Here is a 14,144-nt window from a genome sequence, read left to right as displayed (position 1 = left end):
AACAAATATGTTTTCTGTGGTTGTAGAAATAAGATGCAATTCTTAGTTATCATATATATCTATGTGATGTTAATAAATGTGATTTTTTTCACAAATTAACTTCACTTTTTCCCATTTCCCTTACTAGCTTTTGCATGTGATGAGCACTTCCGCCTTATAGACAACCAAAAGCAGGCAGAATGGAGCCAAGAGGGGGCAGAGAGATAAGGGAAAGAAATATGGAAATTTCAAGGAGGAACAAGAAGGAGAATGGTAGGGAGAACAAAGAGAAGAACAAGTAGGGAAAAGAAGATCTGGAGGAAAAATACAGCATCATTACTGGAAGCAGAAAGAAGAAAACAGGAAAAAAGGGAGAAAGGAAGTAAGAGTAGTGGTTATTCTTACAGGGTTTAACAATGTGGTGGGGTTTCGTGGGTTTATTGTTTTGGGGCGTTTTGCGTGATGCTAAATACAACTATGTACTTAAAATATTAGCAATAGAATATATTCTGTTTGTGATAGTTTTGTGACAATGTAGGTTTTGGTTTGGAGGTTCTTCACCGTAGTGCTTGACACAGTGAGTAAAATCCATGTCCCCTTCCTTAAATGATGAAGAAATGCTGTTTTGAAAATTGTTGCGGTTTCTGTAAATTACCCTTGCAGTGAAAAAGGAAGGAAGTCTCTTAGTATCTTGCTGCTTGGCTCAGGAGTGATCAGAGCCTTCTAATGACCAGTGAGTGGAGGGGACATGCAGCATTCACGGATGTCAGATACCAATTTTCTGCACTCATGTCTTGACCCTCAGTAGATTCTAAACCATAGCAGAAGTCACTCTGTAATCATCCAAGCAGTATTTGTTGCCTTGACACCTCTTTGAAGAATGGTGTGTGGGTAGACTGATTCCCTGTGCTCACTGCACAGTAAGAAGTAGCACTGAAGTCAGTATTTAACATGCAGGAATTTTGTGATGCCAGTTGTCTGTCACTTCTGCCATAGCTTTTTGTGTCCCTCTGTACACATGGTAGGGACTGTCTGCGCTTGCTGTCCTGTGCACCTAAAATTTGAATCTGGAAAGTGACTGGATGCAGGGCATGGGTTGCATCAAGTTGTACATGTGTTGCAGATAGAAGGGTTGAATGATACCAGACTTCCATTCAGTAGCCAGAAGAGGAGGAAAAGAGTTCATTCTGGATCCATGAGTTTAGGGTGTCAGCACAGTAACATGAAAGAGACATGCTGGAGAAATTTCATGGTCATAGACTGCCAAAATGCCTGTTTTCAGAAGCAGCTGTTGAACAAGATAAAACAAGCCACTCCTCCTCTGCTTCTCAACTGACTGTGGTTGGAACAAGGCTGTGAAACACACTGCTCCTGGTACTGAATTTCAGTTTTGCCTTCTGATAAGAGAAATAAAAAATTCTTGTACTTCAGTACATGCTGTATATATATGGAAGAGGGAAAGGAGAACTGGCAGAATATAAATTACGGCTTTCAGCAGCTCAGGTGTACCAGTGAGGAAGGAGATTCTGTGGTGTTTTGCCCCAGGCTTTGTTGCTGATGGCTCTGTCACATCAGTCTAGTTTACTTTGTGCTGTTACGTGTGTATTACTGTGGTTGCCCGCTCGTTATCCAGAAGGTGGTAGGTTCAAGAGGAAGTCGCGGTGCTAACAGCTGCAGATGGAGCGTACTGTATGTCTGATGGCCCCTTTCAGCTCCGCGGGGCCCAGCCTCCCTCCGGGGGGCACCGCCGCGCTCCGCCGGAGCCCGCCTGCTGGCAGAGGCGGCGCGTTCCGCGGACGCGCCCACAAACCGACGTTCTGCCGCTTGCCGGGGCCGGGGGTGCCGCCTCCGTCCCGCAGGCCTCGGGCTGGCGGCGCACCGCCCTACGGGGGGGCCCGGCGCCGTGACACAGCGCTTGGGCTCGCGGCTGGGCGGGAAACAGCGGGAAGCGCTGAGCGCCGCCCGCGGAGCAGCTGCCGGGAGAGGGCGCGGGGCGGGAAGCCGTGTGAGAGGTAAGAAGGGGGGGCCTGGACCGGGGAGGGCACAAAGGAGGGCTGCGGCGCCGGAGCTCGGAGCCTAAACCCCGCTCCTCCCGGTACCGCGGGGCTGCGGGCTGTGCCTGGGCATTCCTTTGTGCTCCGTGTTTCTCCATTGTTCTTAAATATTTCGGCCTAGTAGTGCCCTGGTCAATAAAACTTTTCAGGAGGAAATAGTAATTTGATAATCTTATTTGCGTATTTCATGAGATTTTCCTTTTGTAAGGGTATATCGCAAAATATAAATGAGAGACGTTGATCCATCGCTGTTCTGCCCGCTAGCGTCCTGCCGGCTCTAGCGGTGCGTGCCCGTGAACCGCGGCGGGCTCGGGCCGCGGCTGTGTCCTGCGCCCCGCCTGTGTTTCTGCCGGGTGTTCGGCATCATCTGGTTTTACTGGGATGGGGATCGTCCGCCCCTTTTCCTTCTTTGCATTAGGACGCTGGTTTTTTGCCACGCTGTTTTATAAGTGGCCTATGAAGTGGTAGAGGGATATAAAGACGCTGCCGCAGTAAGGGGCTGCGGGTGGGCAGGATTCCCCTGCTTGGTGGTGCTGGGCGGCGGGGGGGAAGGAGGAGGTACGGGTACCTGGCAAACGCAGCACGTGTTGAGAGGCCTTGAAGGCTTTTCGAACTCAAGCTGGAAATATTTGGAGTGAACAAAGTTTTCCAAGAGTGGCAGCAACACAGTCTTGAGAACTATTTGAGAGGCAGATGAAGGAATTTGTGCCAGATCTTGCTTCAGTTTGATTTGCTGATGAAATGACTATGTACACCTGGTGTACACACAGATTGCCCCTAAATCTCCTAAAGCAATTATTTTTAAATTCATTTAGTTGAAATCAGCTCTAAGTGCTGGATTGTCATAATTTCAGTTTGAACCTGGATTACATAAGCTTGTTAGTTTAGACAGGGTCAGTTTAACCTAAGTTATTCTGCTAAATTTAGTTGATCAAAGCATCTTGATAGGGCTTTAAAGTAGCTTTTAGCTCAATGAATTTAAAGTCTGATTTACTGTGAAGTGATATAATTTCTGTGTAGCTGACAGGCTGAGGTCTGAAGCTTTTTGATAGCAGCTCACATGAAGAGGATGTCATGGCACGTGGGATTTAGTATGAGAAGGAATGTGAAGAACGATTACTAAGCTATGGGAGAGTAAGTTTGAATACAGGAAAAAGCAATCTGACTTTTTTTGTTTTTGCAAAGGCTCTGACTTGTGACCTGGGGACAGGACACAATTCAGGATTCCTGAGTTCTGTCAAACCTCGTTTCCTAAGTGGGCATCTGGATTTGGGGATTATATTTTCTGTCTGCCCCTGAACACAAAAACGCAACAGTCTCTTCTCTGTGCCGCCATGTGCTGTGATATCCTCTGTGGTTTATCTGCTGAGCTGTGCTCCCAGATGCTTCAAAGGCTTCAGGTTTGGAGGTTCTGTCCCTACTCCCCTGATTTTCCCCTGTGCTCTCTCATGTAGAAAGCTTTGCTGCTTCCAGCTGCTCTAAACAAAAGATTAAAGACCTACCTGCCCATTTGGGCAGAAGGCACTGAAGCACCTTTTTACCTATATAACCTTCCACAGGCAGAAAAGAACTGCCTAGGCTATGCGGAAGTTTATGTAGTGGAAGGGTGATCAGTCTCCATTAAACTTCAGTTAAGACTGAGTTGCTTGTGCAGACCCTATTTAGGCTGAGCGCTATTACGTTTTAGTTGACATTTACTTACAAGGGAGGCTTTAGGTTTTTCCTATGCCAAATATGAAACATAGTCTGGTAGCAAGATATGACTGGGAGTGGATGGGTATTCCACAGCTTCAGCTTCGTTGTGAGGCTTGTGACAAAGGAACACCACCTTGCTACAGCCAGAGAAGAATGAGCCCTTGGACTGCAAATCAAGGGATATGTGTGAACCACTGTGCTCTCTCCACTGAAAGTTGTGGTAAGTTACTGCAGGGACTCGTCCCACCTACAATGGAGAGAAGAAAAGATCTGAATGTTTGAAAGACACAGAAGAACTTAGGGACCTCTTGAGGTCATCTAGCCCCATTTTCTGCGCAGACAGGGCTAACTTCAAATTTAGACTGGGTTGTTCAGAGCTTCTGCCAAATCTGGGCTTTGTTGTAGTCTTGTGTTTGGAGAAGGAAGTAAGTTTTGAATTTATTTAAAAGGAAACTCCTCTTTGCAGAGAATTCAGGGCTTCCAAATATCTGTTGGGTGTAATCTTATTACAAAGACTGTTGTATTGAAGATTCAAGTGTTACTAGCATTTGCTTTCTGCTTTCAGGCAGAGAGACTGTTGGTTCCAGCAACATGGAGGAAGTTGTCAGCTTGAAGTTCCGTCAGCAGCTTCTGTTCATTGATGAAAATCTGGTGGCTGAAGATGTAGCAGCTTTAAAATTTCTCTGTACTGATTTGCTTCCCTTCAAAAAACTAGAAAGTGTGAAGTCAGCAGTGGACATCTTTCAGCTTCTCATGGCTGAAGAATATCTGAATAAGGAAGATACTTTCCTGCTAGCTGAACTCTTATACAGAATTAAATGTCACTCCTTGCTCAAGAAACTTGGTTATACCAAAGAGAAAGTGCAAGAATGTCTGCATGAGAAGGGAAGAGTGTCTCCGTACAGGTAAGCTTGCAGTGTGGTTCTGTTCTTTCCATTACTGCCATCTATGCCATACTGTTTCCCTTTCCATTTTTAAATTCTCAAATTGCTTTTAGTTTGTACATGATCTTCTGTTCTGCTTTTATCTCGCTGTATCTCTGTTACAGGCAGATGCTGTATGAATTGTCAGAGAACATTACCAATGAGATGTTGAAGCACATCATATTCCTACTGCAAAACTGTCTTCCAAAGCGACGGATAATTTATGTATGTGAGGAGAGAGCCAAATATGTATATGGGAGGGGAAACAGGAGGGAAAGTGGGAAAAGTATTTGGCAGAATAGGGCATAATTGCAACTAGACTAGTCAGTATTTATAAGACGAGCAAGGAGGAAGCTGTTGACAGATAAGTGTGGAATTTGGTGCTTTGTGCCAAGGTCAATCGCTGACAGTCCACGGTCTTGCATTAGGTCATAAAAGGGTGACAAATAAAATCTTTCCCCTGCTTGAGCTGTGTGTAAAGGAGATTCACGTCCATATATGTCATTGGTTCCATTTTACAGCAATAAAGCCTTCTCAAGGCCTAAAGCCATTAATATGGTTTGGGTGAATCTGTTTAATTAAACAAGACCCTACCAAATTATAACGCAAACATGGAGCTTTCCGTGGAGCCACATTTCCACCTCCCACAGTGATGTGAAATTGACTGTTTGAATCTTGTTGGGAGGAAGCAAAGCATATAATGACATGATTGTTTGAGACAGACAGGGCTGAGACAGGTTTTCAGTTCCAATGAAAAATAACTGTATTTTACCCTCTCCTTTTGGCTGCCAGTCTGCTCTGGATTTGCTGATTTTATTGGAAAAACAGGGCCTTTTAACTGAAAACAATGTACAGATGCTGGAGGAGGTCTGTATGAATGTTTCACCTGATCTCCTGGAAACAGTAAACTGCTACAAAAGGACAAAAGGTGAGAAATTCAGAGTCAGGGAGTAGGTTCACTGAAATGCAAGAAGCACTAGAAGGGTCTGGGTAACACTGCCTCAGGTTTCCGTGTGTGCATTGCTGGAACAGGAGCTGGAGTGGTATCACTCATCTTCACACACAAATTTGGCATTAACAGTCCCTACCTTGCATTACTTCCGAGCTGAATTCCAGTAGGGACATGCTGGCATACCTGAGGCCACAAAGAGCAGTCCAGCACATACAGAACAGGGTGGGAAACTGAAAATCTATTTATAGTTATGTTGCACTTCTCCATTTCCCCATGAGTAGTATTGAGATGATGATGACTGTCCTGTAAAAGGCACTTTGTGGTGTATGAATGTACAGTATGACAAGGCAGTTGCCTGCTAAAAAACTGGAGAGGCAAACTGTGCATGTGTCCCCAATACATGGTATGTTTTATTACTAAATGTGTGATTCACGTAATCAAGGGTTATAATGCAGTTTGTAATTTCCCTTCATCTAACGCCCTATGGGGTGACTATAAGCATACTGGGGGAAAACAGTTCTATTTCCATTTATTTAAGCACTGGGAAACAGACTCTGGGAAGTAAAAAGCTACATCTCCCCAGTAGGTGCAAGGGCACTCAGTGTTTCGTGAGTTCCATTCCCCCATGCTTTTTGAGTGTGTTTCGAAGTTGCTTTCTGTTTTAATACATCTTTCAGTAGGTATAGATCCACATTTGCCTAATGTGCAGATTGATACTGGCTTAACTAAAAGGCACTTGGCTTCTCATTTTGTCTCTTTCTGCTCTTAGTGCCTCTGCCTCAGCAGAACACTCTGCCAGTCAAGGAATCTTCACTGTTTCACACTGGAGACATCAGAGTATTCACTTCCCCACAGGTACACTGGAGTACATACTGCCAGCTTGGGTTTTAGTGGTCTGGGGGGTTGTATTTGTTCAGCATGTAAGGAATAGAGCTGCATATAGTATTAAACAGTGGTTTATTAAAAGTATTACTATTGGTCATGTGCAACTGTGGGGAAAAAAATCATGTTAGGAAGAGAGATGAGCAAAAAAGCTAGACAGGTGTCTTCTAGAGAATGGATCAGTCACTGCTGATCTGTTCAGTCTGATCAACACTAAATCACCTCTGAAGGCTAACGCTATACTTTGATGATCAGTTCAAACTGCTGCTGCTAAAGGAGGTGTCCGATTTGCTCAACGTACCGTACTAGTCCTTGATCAGTTAAACTCCTGCAGCTGCATGATGAATCAGATTGGGAAACTTACCAGGGCTGTAATGGATTTCCTTTTTGAGGAAGAGGGGAGGAAGGTAGGGAGTCTTAACCCAGTTCTGAATGAGGAAAACCAGTGATCTTTCTAAGGATACTTCCCTTAAGTGAAGCTCTAGTAGACAAGAGCTTAGGAAAATGAGCTATTTAGTATCAGAAGGGTTTGCATTACTGCTGCTTTGAGCTATTTTTGCTATATGTGTCCAGAGGGTTTGGGGAAGCCGTCATGCATTGGCACTTGGTGCAGTAAGAAAATTAATGTAGTTTTATTAAGCAAACATATTTAAAAGAATTTTAGAAAAAGACTTAGAGACTGTTTCCATAACCCTGATGATTATGTTTGATTTTCTCTTTAAAATTATGAGAGGTTATAAACATTTTCCATGCTCTGTAATAAACCATTGACACTTACTGCTAGAAGATACCTCTTAGGCAGGACTAGAATCACTTAGTTACAATGATTCATGCTCAAATAATTGGCTAACCAAGAGGATTGATACGGGACTGTGTTGAGACCTTTATTTTCTTTGTAGTGACTGCCTACCCCTATAGTGATAGGATCATTTGGAAGTGTAAGAAAATTCTGTGCTGTTTCCCTTTATCCTTGAGAGAAAATAGAGTTGTTTCCAGCTCTGTAAGATTTGCTCTAAGTGAGGAATTCCTTTGTAGTTTCACTATTAAATGCTTTGCTGCTCTTAGGAATTCAGTATTTTTCCTACACACTACTTAAAGAGCTTTGTATTAAGGCTATATTGCTAAAAATAACTATGAAAACTTATTTTATATAATAGTGATATTTAACATGGTGTTCCTCCTCCTCAAAAAATAGGAGACCTCGATCAAATCAGTCAGTTCTAATATCAATGGTAAGAATTTCTGATAATGTGTTTGGTTATTATTACCTTTATGTTTAATGTTGCATTCCTTTACTTTCTCTAGAAAATTTCTACCATTTGGTTTAATGCAATGGACTTACCTTGTTGTCTTCTTGGAAGGGTCTTTTGCTTTCTGCACAAATAGATTTGAAGGATTTTTGCTCTTACATAAAAGAGGCAAGAGAAAACTGGTAAATCATGTGTACTTTGTCGGGCATTTACTAGCAACTACTCAATGTGCTTTCTGGGAAGTGAAGTAAGGGCTGGTCCTATTAGAAGCAAAAAGGTTATTTCTTTCCTGAAAAAGAAAAACAAGTTTTCTGTTTAAATATCCCTGGGAGGACAAGAGAATGAGACACCATGACTGTTTATAAAACTGATGGGTTTAATTTTTGGGGTGCAGGATTTTACCTCTGACTTCTTTTGCTGTATAGATCGTGATGTTGAAGAGCCAGGGAGTGTTGCATGGTAGAGATGGATGTTTTGAATGCTTTAAATAGTGTATGATTCGTACAAAAGGAGACAAGCATTTTAGGGCATTCAGAAGGAGAAGTAAATAAAGCAGCAATAAATAAAGTTACATTTTGGATCTGTTTTCAGAGTTACATCTCTGAAAAGATTCTGTAAAAATAACAGTGGTTAGTTTGCATCCACCTTGTATGACTCTCTCAAATAGACCAGTTGCAAAGTACAGCAGTACAACATCTGTCAGCTCTCTTCCTCTTCTAAGCTCTGTTGGTGCAGCCTTGCTCTGAAAGTTTGTCTGAGAGTTTTCAGTGACTCAGGAACAAAACAAAACAAAAAAATCTTTAATGGGAGCTTCAGTAGTAACATTGGAAATCCTTGTAATACAGTTTATTTCTAAGCAGATTTCCAAATGAAAAAATCATTTGAACGTTTCAGGTAGAACCTAATCTTGTACCATGGATATCTTTGTTCCACAATACCAATACAAATAAAAGCCTTGCCTTTTTCATGAAAATATGTATAATAAAAATAACTGGAGACATGTTCAAAATAGATCCTTTGACTATGATGATGCTATCTCATATGGAGTAATTACTCCTTTTAATGAAAACAGGATTTAAAATACAAAAAGTGCTGCATTGAAGTTAAGCTCCTTTTCGTTACGTCCTCCAGTACTAGATTTCTCGTCATAAATATCTATGCTTGGGTTTTTTTTCTAGATAACAAAGCAACTAATCTTACACAAGGCTTCTCTGAAATGAACCTGGAGCTGCCAGAAGAATTCAGCAATGTAGAAAATGAATCCAAGGTTTGGGACAATCTCTTAAATCCTTCTTGTTGAATACCTGGGTGTGTGGGGTCTTCATCCCTGTAATGACATTTATCATACAAGGACATGTGAGATGCCTGCGCGTCTCATAAAGTTTTTTGAGTTGTCTGATCAACTGGAGCTTTTCAGAGAACATTTTAACCCTTGATGTTATCCACACATCATTGTATCTTCTTATCTTCCTGATACAGGCAAACTGTTTGGCATTCTCTTAAGTTATGTATTTTCGAGACGGCAGCAGAATGTGCAAGACACAAACAGTTTCACAGTTCTCTCTGGATCTGGCTTAGAAAAAGGTTCAGGCCATCTTGAAATTTGATCAGGGGTAGCATGCAAAGACCTCGTGAGGATAAAAGGTGGCAAGAGTTTTTGAGTAAGCTGTTGCAGGCATGTAACAATCTTTCTCAATAAACCAGAGGTCTTGGTACAGGAGAAAAGATCCATTTTGTGAGTTCCCTTCTTAGAAGCTTTATGTGCACTTTTTAACCTTGTGCAGCAGTGTAACCACTGGGTTCTCCCTCTGGCTGTTTCCTTCTGATGAGCATGGATATTGAGGGAGCAATTTCCTGCATTTGTTTATAACTATTTAACTTCTTGATGTTCTGTGCTGTAATATATCTTGGTATCACCTGATGTTCAGGCTGGTGTATCAGAAATACTTCTTACTGCTGTTGAAGGGGCTTGGAGTGCTGCCTTCGGTTTGTTCTCCTAAAATGCACAAAAGCAGGTGTTTGTTGCTTTTCTCTAGTGAGCAGAAAGGAACTGGAGTGGTGGGAGTTTTTGATTTCAACCCAAGGTTGGACTTGAAGAGATGGTACTTGAAATTTTGGTGACTTTTCAGTTTTTAAAACGTTCTTTCCTAACAGTGGGAGGTAACTTTTAAGTCTTAGCAAAACTGGTAGTGCGGGCAGGTTTACACACTTCTGAGATCTCTGTTCTGCTTGCATTACTTTCCAGTGGATCTCTGTGAACCACCTGCTCCAGGTATTCATCAGCACTCTTGAAAAAAAAACAACTCAGATGTCTAGCATCCTGTAGTTTCATTGTCAACCCTCTGCCATCTGAAGTTAAAATATTGTTGTGACATTGGAAACAGCTGGGGACTTCTGTCCCTATCACCAATTCAGATTGTGCAGTTTGGCTGCTGAGTCCTTCCTTTTGCATACAGATGACCAACCCAGCTGCTAAACCTGTCCTCTGCAGTATGATAGTATGGTGACAGTGTGCTTGAGGCTTCATCCATGTCTTTTCACACAGGGAGGCAACCATTGAGTTCCAGCTTTCCAAAAGTCACTCACAGTCTTAGGTACCTCTAATTTTTTGATGCCAATTTTGAGACATGTTAAGGAAATCCAAGTAAGTTGAATAAATTCATTGAGGCTGTAATCTTTTTTCCTCTCCTTTCTACAGAAGATGAAAAGCTACAAAATGGATGGACCACACAGAGGATTTTGTCTTATTATTAATAATGTTAACTTTGATAGGTCTCTTCAGGAGAGGAAGGGTTCTTGCAAAGATGCTGGTAAGTTACTGAAGTCAGTTTTTTGAAGGATTAGTCTCTCTGTTTACCCATGTGAGTTGATTGTCTAGTATTGCTCTATATATTGTGCATATTTTAGGTAGTTAATACTCTTAAAGAGTAAAATGTTTGGGATGTGTTATATTATGTTATTTGTGTCTCCTAGGGGAGGAAGGATTAAAGGATGAGTAACCACTGAGTTTCTGATGCAGTTGGATCATTCTTGGATCCTTTTAAGAATCTCTTTACTAAGCCTTTATCTATATAGCTATAATGAAGAACAAAAAGTAAACCATCATTCTACATGATATAATGCAAAATTCCATAACCAAGCAACTCTGTGCATACTTCTTGTTTTATTCTGTTCATTCTCTTTATCTCGTGTGTGAAACTCTAATCGTCAAAACTGCAACTGGAAAATAATAATATGAGGAAGGTTTTGAAAGATCTAATCTGAAACTTGGGGTGGGGAGGATTCCGCGAGTTTTCAGGTGTCATTTGTGAGCTCACTCTGTGTGTCATCATACATTGTGAAATGTCACTGTATTTTCTGAAACTTGTCTACAAAAACTGAGGAACTCCTATGTTTGAGCTGATGCTACCTTTTTTTATTCCAGTTAACCTTTAGTTGATACTAGTATGAGGATGAATCTGCAGAAGTGTCAGGCTGTGAGGTCTTTCAGATTAGCTTGCATGGTGACTTCATGAAATGTTTTTCTACTGCATCATTTTTTTTCTTTTATATTTTAATTACAGGGGAACTGGAGCAAGTATTCACATGGCTTGGTCTGGACGTGAGGACTTACACTGACCTGACATCTTGGGAGATTAAAGATCTGATGCGAACTTGGCAGCGTTTGCAAGATCACAAAGACAGGGACTGTTTTATATGTTGTATTCTATCTCATGGAGAGTCAGGAGCGATCTACGGGAAAGATGAGGAACTTGTATCAATCCGCATGATCATGTCCCACTTCACGGCTAAACAATGTCCACAACTGGCTGAAAAGCCCAAACTCTTCTTTATCCAAGCTTGCCAGGGAAAGGAGATACAGTGTCCTGTCTATGTTGAAGCTGATGCAAGAATTCCCGATTTGTCTTCCATGCAACAGAGTGTTTCTCCTTCTGAAAGTATTCCCGAAGAGGCTGATTTCCTCCTAGGCATGGCCACAATTGATGGATATGTCTCTTTCCGGCACATTCAGCAGGGTGCTTGGTATATTCAGGCCCTGTGCAGCAAGCTACAGTTGTTGGTACCAAGGTAAGTACTTTGCTTAGCTCTTCCATGAAAAAACGGGAGGAACTTGCCCCCTCCTTTTTTTCCAAAGGCAAATTCACATAGGAACCCTAACCATCTTCTGAGGTGGACAAAAAAACCAAAACGTTAAACTGATGATTTGTTTGCTTGCCACTGATAAATTTACCTTAACACTGCTAGTACCATAGAGATAATCTGGACAATGCAAAGTTTATTGTAAAAAAACCTCAGAACCTCCTATCTGTATTCTCTAAGGCAGAACAATCTGTTTCTTGAGTGGATTGAGGTAAAAATACTCTTTTCCGTTATTTTTTGCTGGTTGAATCAAGCAAGACAGAGTAAAAAAAGGTCTTTTGTATTTAATGTGACTGAAATGAGAACAAAAGAGAAATTTGGAGAAAAAGATGTGGGTTTTGTGTTTTGAATATTTATACCGTATCTTCTAGATTATCTGGGAAGTGTTAAATGGAGTGCCATCTGCTCATTAATAAGTAATTTTTGTATTTTTGCTCTTCTTCTGGCTGCAGGGGTGAAGATATTTTGTCAATTCTTACAGAAGTTAATGAAGATGTGGGCAGACGTGTTGACCGCTTGGGGACAAAGAAGCAGATGCCCCAACCGGCATATACCTTAAGGAGAAAATTAATATTCCCGATACCTAGAAACCCTCCTCCTTCACAGCAACATTGAGGTTTTTAAAATACATCCTTTTACCAGCACATCTCATTTAAATGCAGTTTACCACACTACCTGTTTTAAAGCAGTTAGCCAGAATCCTGAGGAACCTAGCTTCAAGGCAAGGGCTCATAAATATCTTGGACAAACAAAACTGTGAAACTGGAAAAGACTGAATTAAACAATCCATGTGCCAGCTGTTTACATCGTCTATATATTTTGAGTTATCAGGGTTGGGAGAAGAATGCTTTTATTGTTTTAAAACTGTTTTGTACCTGCACAGACTGCAGATACAGAAGTGTTTTTCTGACAGCATAAGGGTTACATGTAGCCTTCCATATCTAAACCAGGATTGTTAATGGTCTGCTTTAGGCCCATCATGTTTTATTTTGCAAGCTAAAACTGTTAAATCCTGCCCCTAATCCACTAGCAATGTTCATAGAGGAAGACAAAGGTGGGGACAAAGGGGAGAAGCTTAAGTAGTGAGTGGAAGAGGATTTATTCCATCTTTGATTTAAATTACATTTAACTTAATGGGGAAACAGTTAACTATTGACATTAGTAATTTGTTCCACAGTGCACACTGAGACTGTCTAGTGGCTAACATAAACCTTGTTCAGAACAATGAGATCTTTCAAAAACTGAGTCAAGCCAAAATGCTGCATAGTATTCCCTCTGTGAAACCTTGTGAACTGTCATTTCCCCATCACTTCCGGAAATAGAAGTTATGATGGAAGATTTGCACACTATGAAATATGGCATTCAGCAGTGTATCTGTATAGGTTTATCAGATTGATTAACTTTGTTAAGTATTAAATTTTTGGATTATTGTTTCTTGCTTTAAGACCCAATAGGTAGCCATATGGGAAACAAGGCTTCTTGTTGATTAAGCTTCTAACAGAGCATTTTGTGAGTTAACTGAAATAATGTCATGTTTTTTATGAGCATTTACTATGTCTGTCTGTCCTTCCTGTTTGTGACTGCATTAAATTCATACCTCTTTTTAAGAGCTTGGTGAGATAAAAATTATGTGCTAGTGTAAGGTTTATCTGTGTTTCTGACTGGCCCCTGCACCTTGTCGGGCTCCATGAATCACCGGGGTTTTAACTGCCTCAGGGTTTAAGCTGAAGTGAAACTTATTTTGTTTCAGCAAAACACTGATTGTTATGTATGATTACTAGCCACAGGTTAGAGTGACAGTTTGGAAGGATACTGCCTTAATGCAGTTTTTAGCTTGCGCTATCCAGGATTTTTAGGAGGGGGGTTTTGCATCATGCAGAACATTGAAATGCAGCAAGTTTGCCAAAACATAATGGTGAACTTTTATCGTGATGGAATTCATGGTCGCGTGATCTTGTTGCATTTTGAGTCTTCTGAGTTGGTATGGCTGCCACACTTGAAGTTACATTTGTGCCACAGATAGAAAATGTTGTGTCTGTTAGTAGCATATATAACACACTTTAATAGAATGGTGGAATTTCTGGCTCGCAATTACTGTTCAGGCTTGGTGCACCTTTGTTTTGTATGTTTATGTAACAATTGAATTTTTGTCAGTACAGGGAAACACCTGACAAAAATTTTGACCTTGTTTTGCAGGATCTTGTTTTCATTAAGTTTAGTAGACAGAGCACATCATCCTGTTAACTTGCTTTCTCTGTTAGAGACTTCT

At 41.2% G+C, this 14,144-nt stretch overlaps 1 protein-coding gene across 6 annotated transcripts; it reads left to right on the top strand.

Annotated features, from left to right (window-relative positions):
• The first annotated feature begins 49 nt into the window (after positions 1-49).
• Positions 50-13,482, top strand: LOC130154053 (caspase-10-like). 6 transcript variants are annotated; one of them, XM_056349711.1, is made up of 11 exons: positions 441-1,991; positions 3,822-3,948; positions 4,294-4,633; positions 4,777-4,876; positions 5,444-5,579; positions 6,373-6,458; positions 7,681-7,717; positions 8,914-9,002; positions 10,434-10,545; positions 11,299-11,803; positions 12,328-13,482. In XM_056349711.1, the coding sequence occupies exons 2-11, from the start codon at positions 3,882-3,884 to the stop codon at positions 12,488-12,490; spliced, it is 1,635 nt and encodes a 544-aa protein (XP_056205686.1). In that variant the 5' UTR covers positions 441-1,991; positions 3,822-3,881; the 3' UTR covers positions 12,491-13,482. The 6 variants fall into 6 exon arrangements, with proteins under 6 accessions (XP_056205685.1, XP_056205684.1, XP_056205687.1 ...); XM_056349710.1 differs by lacking the exons at positions 441-1,991; positions 3,822-3,948 and adding an exon at positions 50-361 and having other exon boundaries at positions 8,914-8,984; XM_056349709.1 differs by lacking the exons at positions 441-1,991; positions 3,822-3,948 and adding an exon at positions 50-361.
• The last annotated feature ends 662 nt before the right edge of the window (positions 13,483-14,144 follow it).

Source organism: Falco biarmicus, chromosome 8 (genome assembly GCF_023638135.1).
Source record: "Falco biarmicus isolate bFalBia1 chromosome 8, bFalBia1.pri, whole genome shotgun sequence".
NCBI lineage: Eukaryota > Metazoa > Chordata > Aves > Falconiformes > Falconidae > Falco > Falco biarmicus.
Note: the sequence above shows the minus strand (reverse complement) of the source record. Positions and strands in the feature narration are given on the sequence as shown.